Raw genomic sequence first — 24,761 nt, forward strand, 5'->3', positions numbered from 1 at the left:
GACTATGCGTAAGAGTGCATATGTTATATGGGAGTCAGAGTTCGGTATAGTACATCAGGAGAAATGTTGGGTGTGGTAAATTAGGAGAAGTAAGGTAGATGCAGTGGGGATGTCATATCTAAGAAGTGTGTGTAGTAAAACAAAAAGAAAGATGATCAGGAATGGATAGGTGTTAAGTGAATGTGGATTGTGGAGTCCTTGGGGTTCTCTGGGTTTGGTTGTTTTCTTGCAAAGGTTTTGTTACCCGGCTAGGTAACATCTTCAGTGCTAGAATGGAATGGGGTTTGCTCTCTGTTTATATACTGTGGCATGCCCTGCCAGTGTTGGTGGGGTGGGTGGGTTTTGCTTTGTTTTGTTTTTTCACCCTCTGGTAGTTCCTTGATTAGGGTATTGTTTACTGCTTGTATATATGGAGGTAATCTTGGTGTTAATCTCTGCTTATCTGGGTGATGATTGCCGGTGAGGAGATGTTCTTTTGTTTTCCTTTCTATTGTCTCTTTTGAATAGTGTGTAGATATCATTTCTATGTGCCTGTTGATGGTTGCCTTGTCTGAATGTGGATTAAAAGCAATTAAAAGGAGTGATCATTTTGAAGGAAATGGATTTCAGGGGTTTGGTCACATAGAGAGAATGAATGAGAATCAAATGAGCAAATAGATATATGAAAGAAGAATTAATGGGTTGAGAGAAAGGGAAAAGACTTAGAAAGTTGTGGTTGGATGGAGCTGATGAGATCCTCAAATGGAGCAAGGTGAGAAGTTTAAAGAACAAAAGGCAATACGTGAATTGATTTATGGACTTGGTGGAAAAAAGGATGATTTGTGTACAGCAGAGTTCCTCAACCTTGGTGACTTGAAGATGTGTGGACTTCAACTCCCAGAATTCTGGGAATTCTGGGAGTTGAAGTCCACACATCTTCAAGTCGCCAAGGTTGAGGAACCCTGGTGTACAGGGTTATGGAGATGGCCTTGAAAAAGATATTGGACGACTGTTAGATAAACACCAGCTTAGCCCTGAAAGGAAATAAGAAGAAACTCAAGATTGCCTTGCCTTGATTCTCTTGGTATAAATGGGGGGGGGGGGGGATCACTGTCAGGCTTTCAAACTTCTGCTATTATACACTGCAACAATAGAATTTCAGTAGTCGTTGTGGAGTCTGTTTCCTGACCTGACCTAGCTTGAAGGGTTTTCAGGATCAACAGATACAGAGAGTATAGTGAATGTGTTGGTGTTTAATATTAATTAGATTTCTTTTTATCTCCTGCCTTTAATTTTCCTTACTTCCTACTTCTTACTATTTTTCTTCACTGTGCATAATGTTACTTACCCCAAAAGGGAATGCATTCATTGGTATTTGTGTATGTATATATAATTGTTAGATTTATATCCCACCTTTTCTGCAGGAACTCAAGGAGACTTAGATGAGGAGATCTCCCTTCATTTTATCCCTCCATCAATAACTCTTTGAGGGAGATTGATCTGAAAGAGAGTCCAAAGTCATCCAGTGAATCTCCTTGGCTGAGAGTGGACTAGAATCTGGGTTTCTCCTGTCCTAATCCAACATCTTAATAACTATATCACGCTGACTCTGTATTATTTATTCTGGATGCATTAACTTGTATGCAATTCACTTCACCAGAATTAAGTACTAACTTGATTAGTATTACTATTAGTATTTTATTAATATGTAGTATATTAATATTCATTGGTAAGCAACTACATAGTTTATTATAGCGTAATTTTCTTACAGAACAATATATTTTAAGAACTTAGTTCATTACATGAAAGTTCCTCATTTTATTGTTCTGCATATGGTTATAAGTATTGTAAGATACTTAGTCAAACTAAAGAGTACATCCTCTTGGTCCAGAAGACAATACCTTTTCTGATTTGAGTCCCTCAGGATGTACTGGACTACCATAAATCCCAGAAAGCATGGCCATGGGAATGCTTGCTGGGTATTATGGAAGTTAAATTCTAATACAAATGGAGGGCTTCAAGATGGGAACGTTATGTAATGGAATTAACGAGTAAGACCATTGGGCTTTTACAATTTTATTTTAGGGTGTATGTGTTTATTATATTATAAATTGTGTATTATATCACTTGGATAGACAGGGCATAATGTGCAGGTGAGCTGGGAAGGTGCATAGATAGGCTTTCTTTATGAATTTTAATCCAATATAAAGTATATTACAGGTAGTCCTCAGTTAAATGACTACTTGTTCAGCAACCATTCAAAGTTACAATGGTACTTGAACAAGTGGTGGTTATGACCAGTCCTCGAAGTTCCAGCTGTTCCAGCACCTCTGCAATCACATGATCGTGATCTGAGCGCTTAGCAACTGGCTTGAACTTACAATGGTTGTAGCATCCCGCAGTCATGTGATCATGATTTGTGAACTTTCCTGCTGGCTTCCCACAAGCAAAGTCAATGGAGAAGCTGGCAGGGAAGATCACAAGTTGCTTGGATAAGTCTCCCTCACCCACACATCCTCCCCCAGCCCCTTTACGCTCGCATCATGCCTCACCAGCCACCCACACACCTTTGCGCATCCTCCCTGAGCCTCACTACACTCACGCTGCACCTCCCTGCTACTCCACCCTCCCCCGGCCACACACCGTCCCCCACCTAGCAGCAGCCACTCCAAGCCCCGCCACACTTGTGCTGTGCCTCCCCACCACCTGTGCACCTTCATGCAGCTTCCCTGAGCTTCGCTGCACTTGTGCTGTGCCTCCCCCACCACCCTCATACCCTCACACCTCCTCCCTGACTACTCACGCACCCTTGGGCACCCACTCCCACCTGGCGGCAGCCACCCCAAAGCCTCTCCACACTCATGCCATGCCTCCCCACTATCAATGCACCTCCTCACTCCCACCCCCACCTGGCAGCAGCCACTCACCTTCCTGGCGGCCTGCTTGCAAGCCTCTTGAGACTTGCAATTTCCTGCCGGCTTCTCCACTAACTTCACTTGTTGGAAGCTGACAGGAAGTTGCAAGGCGTGCCCCCTTAACAACTGACAATCCTCACTTAACAACAGCAATGGGAACTGCAGGGATTGCTGTGGCTAAGCAATGTGGTCACGTGATGTCACACTTTATGTCTGCATCACTTAGCAACAGAAATTCCAGTCCCAATTGCCGTTGTAATTTGAGGACTACATGTATTTATTGTACAACTAGAGAACCAGCTTCTTCAAAATTGCAATTTCCATTGCAGTTATTCCATTCCATTATTTTATATCTAAAAAAAGATTTTTCCATAGCATTCTAACACTGATTTTAAATTAAAAATACCAGGATTGTGCACTTTCCTATTTCTTAAAAATGACTTGTTTATTGTGGTAATTTAGATGAATTGGTTTTCTAACAGCTCTATTTTTGGTAATACTATTTAGTGCTCTTTTATAAACTACTAGAAAAGGTTGGGAGATAAGATGTTTGCTTTCCTCAGTAATTTGGCCTAAGGTAGCAGTGAGGCATTGAGAGACTACAGTACTCATTTTTATGATAAATACAGAATTGGGGGAAAAAAATTCAACATATTTTTTATTATAAAACCCGTTCTGAAACTGCACTGTACATTATCTAGGTCCTATTTGTAATTGTTCATAAGTCATAACTATAATTAATACTTGCATCCAAGGAAGATCTGTTTTCCTTAACTGATCAGACTGAAGATCCACCTATTCCAGCATTGTGTTTCTAGATGAAGAAAGTGTTGTCATCATCATCATCATCACCATCACCATCACCATCACAACAACAATAATATGGAAAGGGCATGATCAGATAGTACAGTTCTGCAGAATTTGGAATCATCTATTAATTTTAATGCTTTGTCCAAATCTGCCTTGCGATATCTCACATTTTCTTGTGAAAAGAGGCTTCTGATGTTCTACATCGTTCTCAAGATGCTTCGATATTTCATTTCAGTTTCTTTTGGTGGTGTTTTTGAGCTTGCTTTCTTGTTAGAAGTGATATAAGGTACTACTGCTGGCACTGCTGCCATTATATATTTTTTCATCCTTTCTGGCTGCTCAAACTTTCCAGTTTAAAAAGCACGGTGGGATTAGTTCCTTGGAATTTAAAGGATAGGAAGGATCCTATCCTATGAAGGATAGGAAGCCAGGGAGACTAGGTGGCTGGAGCAATGATTAAATCATGAAGGACAGGCCATCTACACACACACATACCTAATGGTCAGTTTGCAACTAAATGGAACACCTAAGAAATGTACTGACACTCACCTTTTAAAAGAAACTTTTAACAGCAAATTCTCTTTCATCAAATGGAAGTGAGAACTGATAGAAGAAATGTACAGGAATTATATATTGTGGTTAGAATGTAAGATTTGCTGGTTCTGAATCTACTTTCAATCAATCTCACTAATATGAGGAAGAAAGAAATAACTTTTAATAATATTATGAACTCTTTTTTCTGAATACCACGTTTTGTGCATGTCTCTCTAAGGTCACTGTTGTTTTGCCTTGTATTTTCTTTCAGAACTATACTTTCTGCTATTGCTGCTTTAGCACTGTCACAGATTTATGGCTTTGTTCTATGCTATTGTAGTACAAAGCTAAGGAAAACCTTACTTAGCCAGCAGGAAGTAGTAGAAGACCATTGAGCTGTTGAATTTGATCAAGATATTGTTCTCCTGTGGCCTTTGCAATTATTGTTCTTGGAGTGTACCATCTAATTGAAACTCTTTTTATCACTTTGGAAAATTGAATACTGCAAAGAAATATCTTATTAAGCTTTAAGTGGCCTCTTAATTCTTTCTCAAAGACAGGGACTAAGCAAATGGTGTGTTTTAATTTGCAATCTCAGTATTAATTAGTAGTTGGAGACTATGATTCTCTCCCATTCTTCATAAGCTTGACATTACTGTCAGCACTAACACTGCACTGAGTTTTGGAATTTAATATGGTTCATGGACTACAGGTAGCCCTCGCTTAGCGACTACCTCATTCAGCGACTGTTCCAAGTTACAAGGGTGCTGAAAAAAAATAACTTTAGGACCAATGCCCTCAATTATGACCTTTGCAGTATCCCTTAGTCACATGATCGCCATTACAGACCTGTTGTTTTTCTTCCCCCCGCCCTGCAGAGTTGAGAGATTGGAGAGGAAGGGATTATAAGAGAGTAAGCAGGAACACAATGGGGAATACGCATTGAAAGGAATGAGGTCATACCTGCAGCCCTGAGCGTGCTCCAGGGCTGTGAGCTGTGAGTGAGCTACGCAAACAACCCAGTGTATTCCCTCATTGTGTGCCTGCTTACTCTCCAGCCTCTCCCCTCTGTGAAGGGGGGGGGGAAGAAATGGGTCAGGCCCAGGAGAGATTGCCTACAGAAATCACTGTGGTTTTTTTTCTTTTTGTCCCGCTTGCTTGTTTAAGCAATCTCTCTGCTCTGCAATGGGGTGTGGGGGACAAGCAATTTTTGTAGGCAATTTCTCCTGTCATTTTTTTCTCCTCCCTCCCTCACAGAGTGGACCTCACTTAGCAACCAATTTGCTTAACGATAGAGCTGCCAATCCCAGTTGTGGTCGCTAAACAAGGACTACCTATATAGAACTTGTATCATTGTTAATTATAACACACATTTCTCCATTCCAAAGTAATCTTTAATTTGTTCCCAAATATTTAATACATATATTAGAGTACTATGGCATATATATACATCTCAGTTTTGTGACTCTGGAATGCAAAACATAAAAACAATTATAAAAACAACATTAAAGACAAAGCTCCTAAAAACTATTATCAATAAAACTGTTATTTAGAAAATTAAATCAGTACTCAGAAAACCACTCTAAAATACATTAAACATCAAAAATGGATATTGCAAAGCACTGCAGCAGTAAGTATCAATTTATTGGGGAAAAAGTAGTGGGGGGAGGTAGATTTTTGTCCCCACTCTTTCATTGGAGAAGAATATTGGTATTTTTTGACAAATCTATCTGCCTCAGTTCTTCTCAATCTCTTACCTACTTTATTTCTTTTCAGTTGTTTCAATGATGGGAAGTTTGGACTTGAGTAAGGGCTTTTTTTTTTAAGGGCTAGCTGAAATTTTGAGTAATAGGAATTGCATTTTATGGATCATCCATAAAATTGTATCAGGCATCAGAGAGGAAGTGGTAGAAAGAGGAAGGGTATAACAGAATTATAATCAAGAGACTGGAGATTGAATAATTGAACTGAATGCTATCCAGGTTTGGCTAGTAATGCCAAGAAGGAAAAAGTAATATATCAAACCGTTTTAAAACAAAATATTTCATTTTTGAAAGCAGACAAAAATTCAGAGTGTCTGTTCAAGGACCAGTCATAGAATAATTCAATACTTTAAATACTTGGCCATTTAATAAGTCATGGCATATCCATGCAAATTAATAAAAAATGGTAGCAAAGTTTGTGGAGATATTTTAACATTTTACTAATGAAAAAAGAATAACTTGTTAACCCAGTTTTAAAACACTACCAGAATAAGATTTAACTCAGATGTATGTGGAGCTGAAACCTGAGACTGGAATAATTATTTCAAAATATTATTTTTATTCTAGATGACATAGAATTTATTTTTCAAAAAACTGTTAGGGCTTCCCTAGCCTCTCCTTTCCAAGCAATGTCTGTCTTACCTTTGGTGAGAACACAGATTACAGAGCTTTGATTATCTATTATAAGTGTCATATCTGTCTGTCTATCCATCCACACACACACAAACAGGGTGTATAGGATTAAATAAGAGAGATTTTGGTCAGTAAATTTAAATTTTTTATGAGAATGTATTTAAATCTAGTATTCCTCTTAATGAAGCTTATGTCTCTGCAATGTTAAAATCTGATCATGGTCATATACACTGTGCAAATTATAGACCCACACCTAATTAATGTAGATGTTAAAATATCGTTACCACACAAATCTAAATGGTATTAGCTATCTTGGTACATCCTGATCAAATGGAAATAATTTATTTTTTTTAGACCAGGGACTAACGATACAGCATTAGGTGGATCCCGCTATAATTATTGAATGGAGAGAAGAAATTTGACCAAATAGGTAATCGCTATGTTTTAGTTGTTGAAGTCCCCCTCCTATCTCCTCAGGAATATTTACATTATTTTATTCTCCAAACTTTCACATGAGAGTTACTGGAATCTTCTGATCCTTTTTGTTATTTGAAATTCTACATATGACAAGTCTCTCCTTTTCTCTGGATTTGGAATATTTACATTTCACAATTAAGCAAAGTGGTGAGATTCATGGTTGACATATGCAGGAAAGGATAATAAAGTAGTCCTATTTGCAAAGTACTGTATATGTTAGTATTTACTGATACAATAAATTATGGTTGTGGAGTCTTTTGCTCAGTATGCCATCACAAATTGGTTCAAATTTGAATGAATGCCTTTGGTACTTAATGTCTTGTCAAAATCAGCTTTGCCTGGGCAGTTTGGACGCTGTCTGAGGCAATCAGTTGTTGAGTTTTTGCTTTAGGGTGCCCTGAGTCTGAATGAATTTGGTGGCGCACAAATCCAATAAACAAGCAAACTTGGGTTGAGAAGTTATATATCAGAATAACAAGAGAAATAACTTGGTATAACAACATGCCTCAAACATATTATTAGATAAAACAGGTGGACCTCATTTAAACTGAAATTAGTTGGAAGGTTTTGCCTCTTGCTCTAAGTAGACCTTGTGTAGGTGTCTGTGGTTACACACAATAAATTTGATGTCTTCATATTTCTAGTTAAAATGGAACAAAGTCTGACAAAATAGCTTGTGTTTAATTTAGAATGTGATTGACTATATAAATTGTCTTCTGGAAAACATCAGAGTAGGGGTTTCTTTACAAAGTATATGACAGTCACATTAAGTAATTAATCTAATCAGTGCTTTGTTTTACTTCTGTCACATCAGCATTAGCAAAGACTGCCTTTTGTGACCAAAATATTCTTACAGATTTTATATTTTTGAGCTGCTTATAAATGTCACAGTCCTTGGAATTTAAGAAGCCCATTCAGCATTCCCTTTGTTGCCTATAATTCAATGACTATTATAAACACTGAGAGATGAAATTTGATAACATATTCAAGGCTACACTTTAACTATCCACATCTCTTTTCAAAGGGGATAGGAAAATGGAAAATATCTTACAGTTATGGTACATCTCTTAAAGACTGAGATATCAGATTAAAGCTGATGTGTACTTTCATTCTTTGGCCTGTACCCAGGAAAACAAAATTGAGACATTTTAAAATATGTTGTGCATGTTATTAATTTTAGGTTTGAAAATAGGCTTGATCCTTCACATCTGTTTTGAAGTGGAGAGAATGCAATTGCTCCTGGGAGAGAGATGGGAGGGTGCAGGAGGGAGAACCAATGGAGGAAGGAGAATAAACAGAAATGTCTTGGCTGTGATGGGCTGGGGAGATATGGTAGAAATCTAGGGCTGAGTTATTCACAGGGAAGGCAGAATCGGTGGTGGTGGGGTGGAGTGGGGGGTTATTTGGTTTCCCAAGGAGCTCCAGGAGATGACTTGACAGAAGAGACATCTGGAATGCCCTTGGAGAAAGATAAAGAGTGAATCCAACCAAAAGTGTAAGAATCCATGTTGGGGATTATGTCACGGAGATAAGAGTAGCAAAATTTGCTTATTTTTCTGCTCTTATTGTATAGGGTCAGTCAGCAGCCCTGTTCAAAATAATCTCTTCTCTGTTGGAGAGAGGAGTCACAGGAATATATTCAAGGTTACCTTGAGGAACATTCTAGGCACCTGTTTGATGAAGTTGCTTGATTCTGCTCAAAGTTAGACTCTGAGTGGGCAAGTCTGTGTGAGTTGCCTAAGGCATTGTCATCTGGGAGGTGTTTGACCCTGTAACCTCTGAGGATAAGGGTAGGATCCTACCCACCTGTCCTTTAGACCCTATCCCTCCTGGTTAGTTAAGGTTGTCTAAGAGATGACGTGGTTGGGTCCATGCAGTGGTTAATGCATCTTTGAGTGAGGTGTTGGTGTACTTCTTAAGAAGCCTTCACTCACCCAGTGGTTCTGGACAATTTGCAATCTGGAATCTTCCATTTCTAGAGAAAGTTGAGAAGATGGTTGAATTGCAGCTTGAGAGGGTCCTGGAGGAAATGGCTTATCTCACCCTTTTTATTTGGGACATAGTATGGTGATAGTGTTAATTGAACTTGTTTATGATCTGTGGCAGAACTGGAATGGTTGTGATGTAGCAGTCCTGCTTCTCCTGTTTTTCTCAGTGGCCTTTGATACCATTATCATGGTATCCTTCTGGACCTACTGTAAAGCCTAGGAATGGGAGGTACAATGATGTGATGGTTGTCCTTTCTCCGTGGCCAGTTCCAGAATATTGATGGGGACAGAAGTTGAATCTGAGGCCTGACATGTGGGTACCACAGGGCTTGACGCACTTGACCTTCCTGTTTAACATCTACATGAGGCCTTTCCCTCCCTGTAGGGGGAAAGAGCTGTATTGATAAATTAAACATAACTCTGGGCCACAAAGGAATGCCTGGCACACCAATCAGCTGTTGGGTGGTAGTGCTGGAGCTGGCAGCAGCAGTGAGGACTAGAGATGCTTAGCAGTGTGTCTTTTGGGGTGGCGGTGATAAATGTATTGACTTTTTCAAAACTACTGGTGTTGAGATCTTGTTGCAGTGTCTGTATGTTGTTGAAGTGTTGATGGGGAGGAACAGGCCTAAACTCAGTCCTGACAAGACCTTAGTGGATGTATATTTCTGAGTCTCCCGGTACTATGGATTTTCCGTTTTCAGTTCTGAATGGGGTAGAACCCCCCAGACAGAACTGGTGCACAATTCGAAGGTCCTCACAGCTCACATCATTGCTTGAAGAGCAGGTGGCAGCTGGGGCAGGAGGCCTTTGCCCAGATTCATGAGGCACACCAGTTGCACCTTTTCCTGAATTATGAATCTCATCTCACTCAAGTCTTAGTCACCTTACATGTGGACTTGTTGCAGAATGCTCTGCTCAGGATTGCCCTTGAGACCATTTGGAAGCTGGTCCAGAATGTGGTGGTGCAGACTGTTAGGGGTTACCAATAAGCTTCTGGGTGCAACTCAAAGTGCAGCACTGGTTACCAATAAGCTTCTGGGTGCAATTCAGGGTGCTGGTTGTGGCCTATAAAGCCTTCATGGGATAGGCCCTGGTTATCTGAGGGCAGCTGTTCTCCCATCTCTGTCTAACTGGTAAGGTCTTACCTGTCTTATCTTTAAAATAGTGTCTTCTGATGGGGCCTGGGAGACACGTCTTCTCTGTTGCAGTGCTGTCCTATAGCATAGTATCTCCCCAGAGGTTTGATTTGTTCTTTAAACTGCCTCAAAGATTTGGCTCTTTCCTCAGATGCTGGGTTAGAGAAGTATGTACCTTTGGTGAGAATTTTATTAATGTGCTGGATGGATTAGTCCTTGAGTTTTGCTTTTATTGTACTGGATATGTTTTTAATATGTATGCTGCCCAGAATCATTGTAAGTTGAGCAGCTTTAGAAACGTGATTTATAAATGAATAAAATATATTTGAAGCAATCTTTTGAAGCAAGGCTTCTTGGTCATTGACTTTATATAGTAGGTTCCTTTATACAGTGTCATTCATTACATTCATTTGGCAAACAGATTAATATCAGGAGTCATATTTCATTCTCCCTGCCAACAAAAGTAAAAAGTCACCCTAAATGAATTCAAATGTGACTGAATTTCTGGTTCAGTATCATTATCATTCATTATTTTAAAAAAGGCTAGGTATTACGTAGCAGCATCTCTCCCTTTTCATTCCACAGGTTTTCCCTTGTTTTCTGCATTTTGGAGTCTCGCTCCAGATGTTTTTCTTCCTTTCATTATGATCGATGAGAAAATTATTCACCGTTTCTTTTTGTTTGCTTTTTATTAATTACTCTCTCCATTCCCTCTTGCTCCCATCTCCCCAGAAGCTTATTCTGTTTGAACTTTTTTTCATGCTGTTTCTACAGAATAGAGAGGAGTGAAATAGCATTTTCAGGGAGGCGAGCTATTTCTGCTACCACTCCTAAAATGTAGAAGTGCCTAACTATTAGCTTCCTGTAGTTGCCTTTGCCATTTGTTCACTCTGACTGTTCCAAAAATATATTGGGAAGAGATTTGAAATATGAAAGTGATGTGGATTTTCCATTGTACTTTCCTTTCCCAAGCTACCTGCAGGTAATTATAGCACCCCAAAAAAAAAAAAAAAAGTCTGACCTTGATTCTTTACTTATTATTTATTTGGATCTGAATCACTCCTTGCAGCTTTTCCTTTTCAAAAGCCTACATTTGAAATGCTTAAGGAGGGACAAACTGGAAGAAGAGTGAATTGGCCCTGCCAATTATAACTCTCCACATTCTGTTGCTCTCATAAAAAAAAGGGCCCGTCTCACCTCCTCATTTTAAAAATATGTCGTGCTTATGTGTAAGGATAGTTTTGTGGCACTATTATTGGTGTTATGAGACTAACGGTTTTCATTTTTAAGCTATTATATAACAAATGTCTTAGAGGCATATTTTCCTCATGCTGTGGATAAGATTAATCAGTAGCTATTTCCTATTTTAATTATTTTTCCTTACCTTTTTAAAAAATCTTTATTCTATTTTACCTTACTTTTCATTGTGCTTATCTTTCTAAGCATTATATTTTAATGTGGATCTTTGTTATTTTTTTTTTCAAATAGAAATCAAATTATTACAAGGATACTTTAAGCCATAAATTGGGCTTTTTATTCACATACTGGGCCATCTCTCATGATCTGGGTTGACTTCAGACTAAGTTAAAATAGGATTAGATAGTTCAGGATTATTATTATGAGAACCTAGCTATCTTCTTAGGGAGTTGTTTTGTTATGTGATTATTGTGATAAGCAAACCGAGTAATTGTGTCCTCCTTCAATATTCTCAGTGGTATATTCCTCTTTTCCCTTAATTATCTGATCGGGCTTCACGTCTACACTTAACATTGTTGGATCATGTTGAGCATTCAGCTCTTATTTGGTATATGAGATTCTAGTTTGAGATATGACTGTGTAGCTTGTACATACCATATTTTGCGGAAGCGATATAATATTGTATATAGATAAATGGATACAGTCCCTAAGTAGATCAGGATAAAAACATCACTTGGGGGTAAATGTATATATATTTTTTCTCTTTAAAACCATCTGATAGGACAAGATGCCTATTGTTTCTTTACTTCTGTGTCCTCTTTGTAACAGAATGAATATTACTGTAGGTTAGATTTCCTGTGGAAGAACAAGTTCAAAAAAGAACGTGAGGAGATTGAGACCATGGAGAATTTGAATCGGCTTCTTCTGGAAAATGTGTTGCCTGCTCACGTGGCTGAACATTTCTTGGCCAGGAACTTGAAGAATGAGGTCAGTCCTTCTCACTACATCTCATCTTAGGTGTTCTGAGACAAAATTGACCAGGTCAGTTTGCACAGAGCAGAAGACAAACCACAGACTGCAGATTGCCTGCCACAGAAATTGAGAACTGGCAAAACAGCTTAACTCCATATCTGCTTGCTATTTGTGAGAAGACAGGATTGAAAAAGAAAATTATGGCAATTTTTTTCTGGTACTGAAACACTGAGAAGTTCTAACAATGTACTCTAGGGCAGAGTTTCTCAGTCTCAACAACATGAAGATGTATGGACTTCAACTCTCAGAATTCCCCCAGCCACACATCTTAAACTTGCTGAGGTTGAAAAACACTGCTCTAGAGCATTGTTGCCATTTGGATTTTAAAAAACCATTGAGACTTACATGACCCTCTTTTATATCTGTTTATTTACAAATAACATGTGTTTGTGTGTGTGTGTGTGTGTGTGTGTGTAGTGTATATTGAAGTTCCAAAGATCAAACAGTATATATTTGGAGTCACTAGTTCTTGGGCTTGTTATTGCAACCCATCCTTAAAAATCAAACCATTGTGTTTCCTGCAAACCCTGTTCCAACACAAAATTACATTTCTATTCATCACTCACATACACTGAGAAAACATTGGTCTCTAACCAGGGTGTAGAATATACCTTCTAAGGCAATAAAAAGAAAAGCTTAACTCTTACCAAATCATCTATTGAGTTGAAGAACTGGGGCAGGGGGGGGGGGGCGAGAAGCAATCATTTGTGACTTGGCAGTCCCATACATTCTCTTGCAAAAATGCTGAAATCTTACGAGATTTTAGCCATTTTAATTGTAAAAAGTATTTTAAATTACTTTGGTAAAAACTGTAATATTGGTCAGTGGTGTGACAGATGTCCTAACATATGCTGATACCAATGTTAATGACCCTTGAGCTTAGGAAAAAAAGATCATTTAACAACTCTTACAGTACTTTGAGTAGTTTCAAATATAAAATAAGCATTATTAACCCATTGTGAATTTAAAACTGATTTGTAACATTTATTACTCACTTTTCATAAGCAAAAATCCCACAGTGAGGGTCCAAAACAAAATATAAAAGAGCCAGATAAAATTACAGTAAAATAAAACAATAACAGCAAAGGGTAACAAAAAATTCTAGCAGTCATAGCAAGGTAAAAAGCTGGGCAATTTAGAGCATGCTAGATACCATTTTTGAAAGCCCAGTGACCTTGGGCCAATCACTCCTTCTCAGCCCTAGGAAGCAGGCAAGGGCAAACCACTTCTGAAATCTTGCCGAGAAAACTGCAGGGACTTATCTAGGCAGTCGACAGGAGTCAAAAATTGACTCAAAGGCATTAAAAAAAACAAAACCCAACAACCTATTTTAGTCCATTAGCAGACATCCACCTGCTGACAGTTTTCCTAAAGCAAAATCCTTCTAAGATGTAACTCTGCAATATAATTTCTTCTCTGCTTTAGCATGTTCTGAAATAATAATTTTTTTGTTTTATCTTCTGAAATGTAAAACACTACCAGCATTGTTATTGCACTGGGAGTTTGTATAGCCTATGAGGATGGCCTGTTTTGCATGGGAAGTCATTCTCTCCACCTCCTTGCACTTGTATTCAACTTTCATTTTCATCTGAAACTTGGGTATTACAGCTGTCTGCAGTCACTTTTCTCTTCCCTGGCCTTGACATTTGGGTTTTATTTATACAGTTTTCAGTGATCTAGTGCTTGTATATGCATTGTTTACTAGGGCTTGCAAAGCCTTCAAAAGGGACAATTGTCACAGCATGTAAGCAAGAGCAAAGCTCCCCTCCTTGAAGTGTTAGGGAAAGCCAGGCACAGCTGTTTTACAGGCTGCCTCCAGTTTTCTCTGCATGCATGTGGATGCACCACTGCTGGATTTCTCTGGCACCTCTGGAACAGGTTTTGTCTTGCACATACACAGAAAACCAAGAAAGGTCTTCTAAACAACTCCTTGGGGTTTTCCGAAGAATGGGGTTGCATTACCTCTTCAGGGTGGGATATCATGCTCTTGGCCATGTCCTTTGGGAAATGCCCCTTCCAAATGCATTGCATAGCCCTATTATTTACAACTGAGATTTCTTCACTCCGCATGCTCACTCTCTGCTTAGGAGGGCCTCTATAAAGCATGCTAATGTAATACCACCAGATGTCGAGCTAGTTGGAAGGGCTTCTGAATTCTGAATGACGGCTCGCTCTCGTGACACAATATCTGTTTTACTGTTCTGTTGCAGCCCGTGCAACAGTAGCAGACAACAGCAATTCACTTGCACGAGGCCATATCACTGGAAGAGGCAATGATGCATATGTATATGGAAAATCATACAATGCGTTGGCTTTTTCCCCCATTAAAATGAATATGGAAGCACAGCTGTGTGGGAACTCTGTGTGTAAATGGGATTAAACATCAGGCTTTGGACTAGAGTTTCTTTTCAGTGTTCTGTGCTGGAACTGCTGAGCAGTGTTTTGATGATAAATAATTTTGACTTCCTTTGGCAAGAGTCTTTTTCATACATTTCCGATCTAATTAAAAAGATGAAAGAAAGCAGTGTCCTATTTGTCAAAACCACCCTCTTCCAAATAACATACATTTCTTAGTCTCCAATTAAGATAGCAGGATCATGACAGTAGAAATATCTTGCATATCATAAACTTACATGAATTATGTCTGTTCATTATTAACACCTTTTTAAAGACATTTGGTCAACTCAAGGCAGCAAACATGCCTAATACTCCTGCTTGTTATTTTCCCCACAACAACAACCCTGGGAGGTGGGTTGGGCAGAGAGAGAGTGACTGGCCCAAAGTCACCCAGCTGGCTTTCATGCCTAAGGGAGGACTAGAACTCAGAGCCTCCTGGCTAGCACCTTAATCGCTACATCAAACTGGCTCTCAGTTTGTGGTATCTGTCACAGAAATGCTGAAATGTGTGTCAAATACCAGTGTAGTCTGTCATATTTGAAGGATGAATTTTAATGTAATAATCAAATTAATGTTTTTAATTTAATAAATGGTTTATAGATGAAAATAAAACAAGAAGCAATACAAAGTTGATACACACTTATCTTTGCATACTTATGTAAAATTTTGATTCATTGGCATTTTTCCTTTTTTTCTTTACCATCTCACACGGGTTTTATTTTATGAATGACTTCTGCAGATAACATGGGTAACGTTGCCTCTTATTCTTTTCTCAACAACAGGATTTATACCATCAGTCATATGATTGCGTCTGTGTCATGTTTGCCTCCATTCCAGATTTCAAAGAATTTTACACAGAATCTGATGTTAACAAAGAGGGTTTAGAATGTCTCAGGCTTCTAAATGAAATCATTGCTGACTTTGATGATGTAAGTATCTGTACCAGAACTGAATATGAGCCAGAACTTATGCTGATACAAAGGCTTTCTAGCCACTCTCCAAGGCAGGAATGCCTTTAACCCCATTAAATCAGTTAATTCTGTCCAAGAAGTGTGTTCTGAAACACTACGACTGCTCATCCTTTCGGGCAGAAAAGATTGTTGCTTAGAGTCTCAGTAGTGTTGGCCATGGTCTGTAACTATGAGTAACTTTAAACCAGCCACACTCTCAGCTCAACTGAGTCCACGGGATTATTGCTGTAGGCATGATTGGTGGAAAGAGTGCTGTGAATACCACCTTAGGTACCTGGAGGACAAGCTGATATACCTTTAATGATTATTTAATTTTGTGATGGATAGACGTTTTTTCCTGTATCTTACATATTTTATACAGAAATATTCAGGAAAAAAGAAAGAGCCGGTTTCCAAGTTGCTTAGGCCTATGAGCGAGCCTGATCTAGAAGAGTCATAAGAGGTACAAGGGAATCACCTCTGACTTCTTAGCGCAAGGAAGTTTCCTTGGTCGGTATACAGTGGTACCTCGGGTTACAAATTTAATCTGTTCCGTGACTGGTCGCAGCCCGATTTGTTCGCAACCCGAAGCAAATTTTCCCATAAGGTTCAATGTAATTACCGTTAATCCGTTCCGGCGTCCGCAGACCACGTATCAAGGGCGGAAAAACGGCCGCGGACCACGCGGCAGGGTGGAAAAACGGCCGTGGACCGCGTGGCAGGGCAGAAAAACGGCCGTGGAACACGTGGCACGGGCGGAAAAACGGCCGCGGACCACGCGGCAGGGCAGAAAAATGGCTGCGGACCGCGCGGCAGGGCGGAAAAACGGCCGCAGACCACATGGCACAGGCGGAAAATGGCCGCAGACCACGTGGCACGGGCGGAAAAATGGCCGCGGACCATGTGGCACGGGCAGAAAATGGCCGCGGACCACGTGTCATGGCGGAAAATGGCCATGGATCCGGTTCGTACCCCGAGGCGTAGTTCGCAAACTGAGGTAAATTTTTGCGGCTGGAGGTGGTCGCAACCCGAAAAGTTCGTAAGCAGAGGCATTCGTAACCCGAGGTACCACTGTAAATGATGTCCTCCAATTCTCTCTTTGGCCAAAACATTATCTACTATAACATGTTATGAAAATTATGGCACATTCTCTTTCAAAAACAAGCTTTGGTTGGTTGGTTTGTTTTTTAATTAAAAAAATGTTTTAGGTATAGGAAATTGTTGGAGGGACTAATCTGGGTAGGTTCAATCTCTGAGGACAAGCAGAACAATTATTCATTTAGCCGTTATTGAAGACAATGAGCATTAGTCATGTCAACAGCAAACAGAACTTTGAAGGTGACAAGAAGAAAAAAGTAATTGAACTGTCTCTCACTGCTTTAGCGGCTGCAGAGTAATTGCCAAACTATTTGGATTAACATGTAGTAGATTATGATTATCGTATTTGCTGCGGAACTGCTTCTGAATCTCAATCAAACTTTGTCCTTTAAACAACTTTCCATATTTTTCTTCTGTGATTGTTTGGATTTGACCTTTATTTTCCCATTGTTACAATGATATGTTATCTCTGTTATGGCCAGCAACTGAAACTGTTTAAAGCAACATGTTTAGGAAAACCCAGCATAATAGTTTCATGTGATGCTTCCAACCTGGCAAAGAAGCTGAACCTGAAGGAGTGTAATCACATTTGTTGGGTATTTGTTGTGTTTACATTCTTTGTGAACATATGGAAACAAAAGAAAATACTGCTTGAAGTAATACTGCCATATGTACATTTGTCAGGGCTACATTAAATATTATTTTTGCATCGAAATACAGCAAACTAAGAGCCAGTGTAATGTAGCAGTTAAAATTGGGGAGTTGAATTGGGGAGATGGTGGTTCAACTTGCCATTCAGTCAACTGACCCCAGTTGACTTTGGGTCAGTCATTCTGTCTCAACCCACCCTATCTTACACATTTTTTGATGTGGAATAAAATGAGTAGAGAAGAGACTTCTATATATGCTGCCATAATATCCCAGAGAAAAAGTGAAATGTAAATGGAATAAAGAAATAAACCTAAGCATGAGTTACAATGAGTATGAAATCTCAGAGACAGGAAGCTAAACCCCTGTTTTACAAAAAGTTTTACTTGTCAGACAAAGCATAAAGAGTTTAGCAACATCAGCAGATTTTCCTAAGGCCATAGACCTTTCATGTTTCCATCCAGTCTGGCGTTTCTGCACTCAGGGCTGGGGACTTGTACAGATAAGTTGCTTCCTTCAATATAGTGAGCTGATCTGGGATACAAATACTGCAATATGGAGATAAACTGGGGAAGGCTCACTTCATCTCACCTGCATATACATTGTTCCTTAACATCAGGTTCCTATGCCATTTATGACATGGGCAGGTACAAGTTTAAAGAGATTACTACTGTTCTATCTAGACTAGTCCTAAAGAAATGGTGATAGCTGTTTCTAGACATGCTACTTGTGCTTTCTTTAAACAAGTATCTAGTGACAATATAGGAAAGTGTGAATTATTGTTTTGTAATCAGACATCTGTTTCTTCACAGCTGTTGTCTAAGCCCAAATTTAGTGGCGTTGAAAAGATCAAGACAATTGGGAGCACCTATATGGCAGCCACAGGACTAAGTGCAATGCCCAGCCAAGAACACAGTCCGGTATACATCACTATTATATACAGTTTACAGGGATCATGTCTCAAATTTAGTCGAAGAGCCAGAGTTTGGGACATGCTGCAGAAATTCAGAGTCATCCTGATCCTTTGAAAAATGCTCCAAGATTTTTCAAAGCATTCTCAGGTGTATTTTGAGTAATTTCAGGCTGAAAAGTAAATTTGAGAACATCCCACTGTATGCCTAGAGTAATTTGTTTGCCCTTTTGAGCCCTTGGATTAGGACCATAGCATGGAACCATCATCTCTGCAAATATGGTAAAAAGTCTCTATTCACCAAGAATGAAAGGATGTGTTAGGACTGGAGAAAGTGTGCCAAATTTTTCTTGCCCTATCAGAGTGGCTCCACCTGAAGCCAGATAACCAAGCAGCATTTGGTGGGGAGGATCAGTGCAAAGAAAGAGTCAAGTGCTTCCTGCCTATTATGTTCCTTCTCTGCAACTCTCTACTCCTACGTTTACACTGCAACTCAGTTATGGGGTTAGGAACCACCATTGCCCCTTAAATGCAAAAATCCATATCGTGCTGTGTGACTTACCCCCCCCCCAAATTTATTGTTTGACTAGTTGTAGAAATACTGTTCTCACATATGAAATACAAAACCATGACTGACACCTAAAATTCTCACCTTTAATTCCAAATCAACAATTTGCCAGTTTAATAGAAAAGTTATTGCCACTGTCAGTACAATAAATAGAGAATGCTTATGAGAGACTTCAAAACTTCAGGTGGGAAATATTGCTCATGTATTTTTATAATACCCTATAATTCACTGTTAGAAGAATTAAATCTACATCTGATTTGAAATTGTACAAATCATGCTATATTTCCTTTCCCTTTCCACCTTCCCAGCCAAGTTCAGAGAGAGGATGGATTTCTACCTGTTTAGCAAGCAGGATACATCCAAAGAACTCTGCTGTCTTCAAGTCATACAGAAACAGCCCCTTCCTATTCTGTTATTTTATCACTGTAGCTCATAAAACACACATATGCCCTCATGTGCATTCGTGAGGCATAGTCCAAAAGACAGCTGGACTGTTCTCCAGTAAAACAGGAACAGGAACCCAAGGGATTGTTTCCTTCATATTAATTTGCATTTTGCAGTTAAAGGGCAGATTCCAGTAGTTGACAGCGTAGGCCCAAACTGAAGGTCCCATTGTGTCAGGCTTAACAGCAAGCACAACCCTTTTTAATATACATTCTCCCTGTGCTACTTCATGCAGCAGACCACTTAGGGAGAGTGGAATGGTGAGCATTGCAATGAGTGAGCCACAAACATTTATGCAAGGAAATTGGAAAGTGTCTTACCTATAGGAGGCTGATAGATGGTCTCTTGCCAGGAACTCGGAAATATCAACCCTGGAAAATTTGTTATCTGCAGGAAGATAATAATTTGTCCAGGATTTGAAGAATAGCTAGGTTTATCCCTAACCTCATGCATGTTGATGTTTTATTAGGACACAGCAGACGTAACAACAAACAGTTTTGTGTTTTCTTAGATACTGCAATGAATAATGTACAGCTTAATTCTTTGCACATTTTCTAAGAAGTCCCCTTGATATCAATTATTTATGTTTATTTTAAGAATAAATTTAAAGTAACACCACATTAACTCAAAGTGGGGTTATTCCATAGGAGATACATCAAGTCAAATGTGCATGTAGCCTTAAAATTAAGGCATTATTTCCTCCTAGTATGTTTTCATACGGGTGGCTATAGGAAGCAAGTTTGGTGAGATGTTTTTATGATTGCACTTGCCTTATTGTGGTGTGTGTTTGCATAGTATGTGGATGTGTTTGCATTCAGGAGCCTGACCGACAATACATGCATATTGGGACTATGGTGGAGTTTGCATTTGCCCTTGGAGCAAAACTGGATGTAATAAACAAGCATTCCTTTAATGATTTCAAACTTCGAGTAGGTAAGTGATCAGTATCACATTTTATCTCACAACAACAACATGTAATGTTTCATACTGTGCTGAAAATTCATGTTCTTTTACTTCATTATTTCAATATGTTGCATGTATATAAAAAAAAAGAAAATCTGTGCTGTGTCTCCCCCTCCCAGTTGTTGAAGATAAAAACATAATCATAGCACAAAATGTTGCAAGACAATGAACAAAAAACCCAGAAGCTCAACATGAATTCAGTTCATGGCAAGAATATGAAGCAGACTTTCTATAAGAAGAGCAGAAATACCATTACCATTTTCTCAAGATTAGATAGTGATTATGTGATGGTCTTCAGCAATTTCAGAAAACCATGCCAGCAAGAAAGAAAAAAAATAGGACTGCAAGAAGAAAAAAATTACCTTGTATACAGTACATTTTAGGGGAAACCTTTTTTTGAACACACATGCCTGCCTTGTCAGCATGGTGAAGTAAGTAAGGGAACACAGTGGGTGCAGTACTTCATGTGAGACCATCAATGTATTTGTGAGGAAGAGAAAGACAGCTTTTAGGCTTGGACAGATTGCATTTCCCCTGTGCTGTTTGGCTTTTTTTATTAAGAGATCTTCAGCCTTTTTAAACCTGGAAATGTGAGTTATACCAACCTGCTTTATTTTATTTAATTTCATTTCATTTTATTTAATTTCATTTATTTACAGGACTTACATCTTGAATTAATGAATCAAGGTGGCTCACAACGATCCATAAAAAACAGAGCGAAAAAGAAAAGTGCCCTTCCCTTTAACCTTTTCTTTCATTAAAATTCCGTCTATAAAGAAATAGATAAAATATTTCCTTTTTCTAAAATATTCAGTTTGTGGAATCCAAAGATAGAATGTTACTTTTCTGGCTGATAGAAGGTCATTCCAACATTTAATATTCTTTTAGGAACCCAAGATGGTTTTGAATGCAATGTGAAGTTCAAAAGCATGAAATGCTATCAGTGATGTGTGTGTGTGTGTGAATATATAAAATATTTAATTTAATGAAATCCGCTTTTTATATTCTCATTCGGTCTTGTGTTATTCTAGTTTATCCTGCCTGTAGATTGCAGGCATCTTAGCTTACAGCATCCCCTAGTGTCAAAAGCCTGGCAATAAATAAAAATGCACAAATTGAACAATATTTCATCATCGTATATACAGTCTTTTCTGCATTAGGTTTATCCTCTCCAGCCATGAGTTAGATATACTTGTAACTCAGGATAACCTAGAAAAAACATTTCCAGTTTTGTTTGTATGTAGGATATCCAGTGATTTCTATTTCTTTTTCCTGCCTACTGAGGATCTTATTCAAGGACAGAAATGGGTCAAGACAATAGTTGAATGTTACGTTTTCAATAAGAAAAGTGAAGAGGGTTCAACAACTTTTCACTTCGTTTTTCCAGGATCCTCTGGGAAAGTATTGATATAAGCTGCATCTAATGCATGTTCATTGTATTCTGATGAAGTATCATTGAATGGAAAGTTACCATAGTCATTCCTTCTCCTTGCCCTACTGTGCTATTTTATTTATACTTTTGCTAGAACAGTACATGCAACTTAAAAACCATAGTTGTATGACCATGAATTGCCATTAAATGCCATTATGGCCATTAAAAGTGGTATTGCCATAATGTGGATTATGATGTTTCTTTCTTATGACCAACACATTTTTCCTAGCCTGTTTTATATGACTTCATGGGGTATTACTTCATTTAATAAAATGGATTGTAATTCCAAACTCTTTCCATAATATCTTTCTCGATCTTTAAGGTGCTGTAAAACCCTGGTTATATAGTGATGATTCTGGAATTTGTCTCAGCAGAGGGTTATTGCAAGGGGAGAACTCAACATATCTGCTCATTTTCACCACCTTGTTTTGTATATTCATCCTGTTTTGTAATGTTTTATTAGAATTATTGGAAATGCCTTTTTTGAGACTGTAAATTATCTTTTCTCTGAAGAGCATCTTGTTAAAGTTGATTACATTTTGAAAACTTTTTTCTTTTACAGTTATATTTTTAAGTTGAGTCTTTCTAGATTTGATGTCAAGTCTTCTCCTTATATACATACACACACATTTTGTATTCTTTTATTAGGAAAGTAACATTCACTTACCCAATTCATATCCTTCCACAAAAAATAGCAGACAATGGAAATCAATAATTGAGCAAATTTCAGTGTCCTATATTATTATTATTATTAAAACAACCATGAAAATCAATATTAGTGGCATATAATGAATTCTCTAATACTATACTTACTGCTCTGTTTATGAATTCATGATTTTCTACTTTGCAATTTCTATATCTTAAAAATTGCTATTTTTAACATAAAGTATCTATTTTTGTGCATCTGCTGTAATATACCAGTGTTTAGCTGTGGAATGTTCCATTTTTATTATTTTGCTTAGTAGTTGAATATTACTTTAATCTGGATCCCAATATAACACTCAGAAGTTAATTTGCCCATAATACCCTATTTTATGAAACTACAAAATGATTCAGTTTTGGAAGAAATCAACAACACATTTGTTTACGTGCTTCAAATTCCTGCCTTTTCTCTGAGAAGTTAGGAGAAGAGTTTCAGCCCATCAACAAACCTGCAAGGTGATTTCCTCAATGCTTCTCAATGAATTTTAGGACCAATCAGGATTTTGTACCTGATTTATACTGTATATCTCAGAGGTAGGAGAATTTGAAGGAGGAGCCCATCTGGTGATTTGTGATGTAAATGGAAGGGGAAGGGGCTTAAAATGTTTGACTCTTTTATGAGAGTCTGTTTAAAGGCAAACCATTCCTATCCCATCTTTGAACCCCTCCCTTCAAATCCTCGAAAGATGCCCCCATTTTCTATTTGGAGGCCCATTTTGGAATGTTTTTGTGGGATTGTAGGATTTAAGATAGATGTGGGAGAGGTTTGACCCCGCCCCATCCTTCCATTCATTCCATCTATAACTTTTGAAAAATCCAACAACAGAGCCCAACTTTCACTTGAAAAATAGCAATTTGGGGCCATTTTGAGAGGTTGGAAGACCTTCCCACCCTTAACCTGCACAAGTTCCGCCAATGAAATCAGATACCTTTGCTGTTGAAATTTGGCAGCCTGATCTCAGGGCACTGAGGAAGCACAAATGGATGCTTGGCGGAAGGACTGTATGCTGCCTGTAGGCGGCCCACTCCTGACTTAACTAAATATAATCAGCAGATGGCTTTTGGCAACCTTAGATTCAAGCATGTTTTTGTCAGGATGAAGCTGTGGGATAAGGAAACTTCTATCATCCCAGTGGCCCATTCTGTCAATGGGAACACATGCCAGTAGTGGGTAGGTCCAGAGCTCATATAAAAGAAAAAATAAACTATAAATATTGTGATTCTTGAAAACAGGGACAAAAAACTTCCCTCTGTTTTGCCAGCTCATATTCAGTATTAAGCTGGTAAATCATTTCCTTCCCTCACTTTCCTTTTTAGCAATGAAGTAAAATTTGGCCACTGGAAAAAGTGATGTATTTTTCTCTGTTTCTCTTAAATGGGTATTCTTACTACTTCTCATTATACTGGTAGCAAGAGTTAAACTTTTGACAATCTACTGCCCCAACACAGAAAAATAGTATTTCTTTAAGAACAAACAGAAAACTGTAGTATTTAAATCAGATTAAAGTTGCCAGTGCAGACCTCACACAAGAAGCCCAGATAGTGCACAAGGTTCCAAGTTGGATAGGTATAATAAATATCCCAGGCCCTGCTGGCTTACCCTTCACTCCCCTTGCCGTTGCTTTGAGATTGATTGAATGATATTCAACTAATCCATTAACTCATCTAAAATCTAGGTCTCCTGTAAAAACATAGGATCAAACTCTGTTTTAGAGCTGGTAAAATTTATGTCCCTAGATTTAGATTTCCAACCAGCAGTGTTCCATGAGATGAGGGAAGTGGCAATGTCAATCCAATTACAAGATAGTTTGCAGTTTGCTCTGATCCCTGTCACTTCAGGATTATGCTCGTCCTTCTCACTGTCTGGGATAGGTTTTTAAAAATTCTTGACCAGATATTAGGACTCATCCAATATTTGTGATGTAAACGAGGATCTTGCCAGGTAAGACTTAGTTTTTCCACTGCAAGGGAGAATCATTGGGGTTCTGTGAAGGGTATTGTTCAAGTAGTTTTTATTTTGAAAAACTCTTAAACTCTTAATCTTAATTTTTGAAGAAATGTTGATTCTTGTATTGTCCCAAATGAAGCATTCCACAATCACACAAAAGCATGGTGTGATTAGCTAACTATAATTAACTATTGGTTACAATTAACATTTAGCCCCCAGGATATGTTCCTCCTAACT

At 38.5% G+C, this 24,761-nt stretch overlaps 1 protein-coding gene across 1 annotated transcript in view; it reads left to right on the forward strand.

Moving 5' to 3' along the window:
• The window catches only part of ADCY2 (adenylate cyclase 2), a 133,292-nt gene that overhangs the window by 105,644 nt on the left and 2,887 nt on the right, over window positions 1-24,761 (forward strand). Inside the window, exons 20-23 of the mRNA XM_088131430.1 lie at window positions 12,261-12,419; window positions 15,644-15,790; window positions 18,370-18,477; window positions 20,298-20,412. Coding sequence (XP_087987556.1) covers window positions 12,261-12,419; window positions 15,644-15,790; window positions 18,370-18,477; window positions 20,298-20,412 — 529 coding nt within the window. The remainder of the gene's footprint in view (window positions 1-12,260; window positions 12,420-15,643; window positions 15,791-18,369; window positions 18,478-20,297; window positions 20,413-24,761) is intronic.

This window comes from Python bivittatus, unplaced genomic scaffold (genome assembly GCF_059951505.1).
Source record: "Python bivittatus isolate LINGU-HERP-01145 unplaced genomic scaffold, Pbiv_v1 ctg000960_np1212, whole genome shotgun sequence".
Classification (NCBI taxonomy): Eukaryota; Metazoa; Chordata; class Lepidosauria; order Squamata; family Pythonidae; genus Python; species Python bivittatus.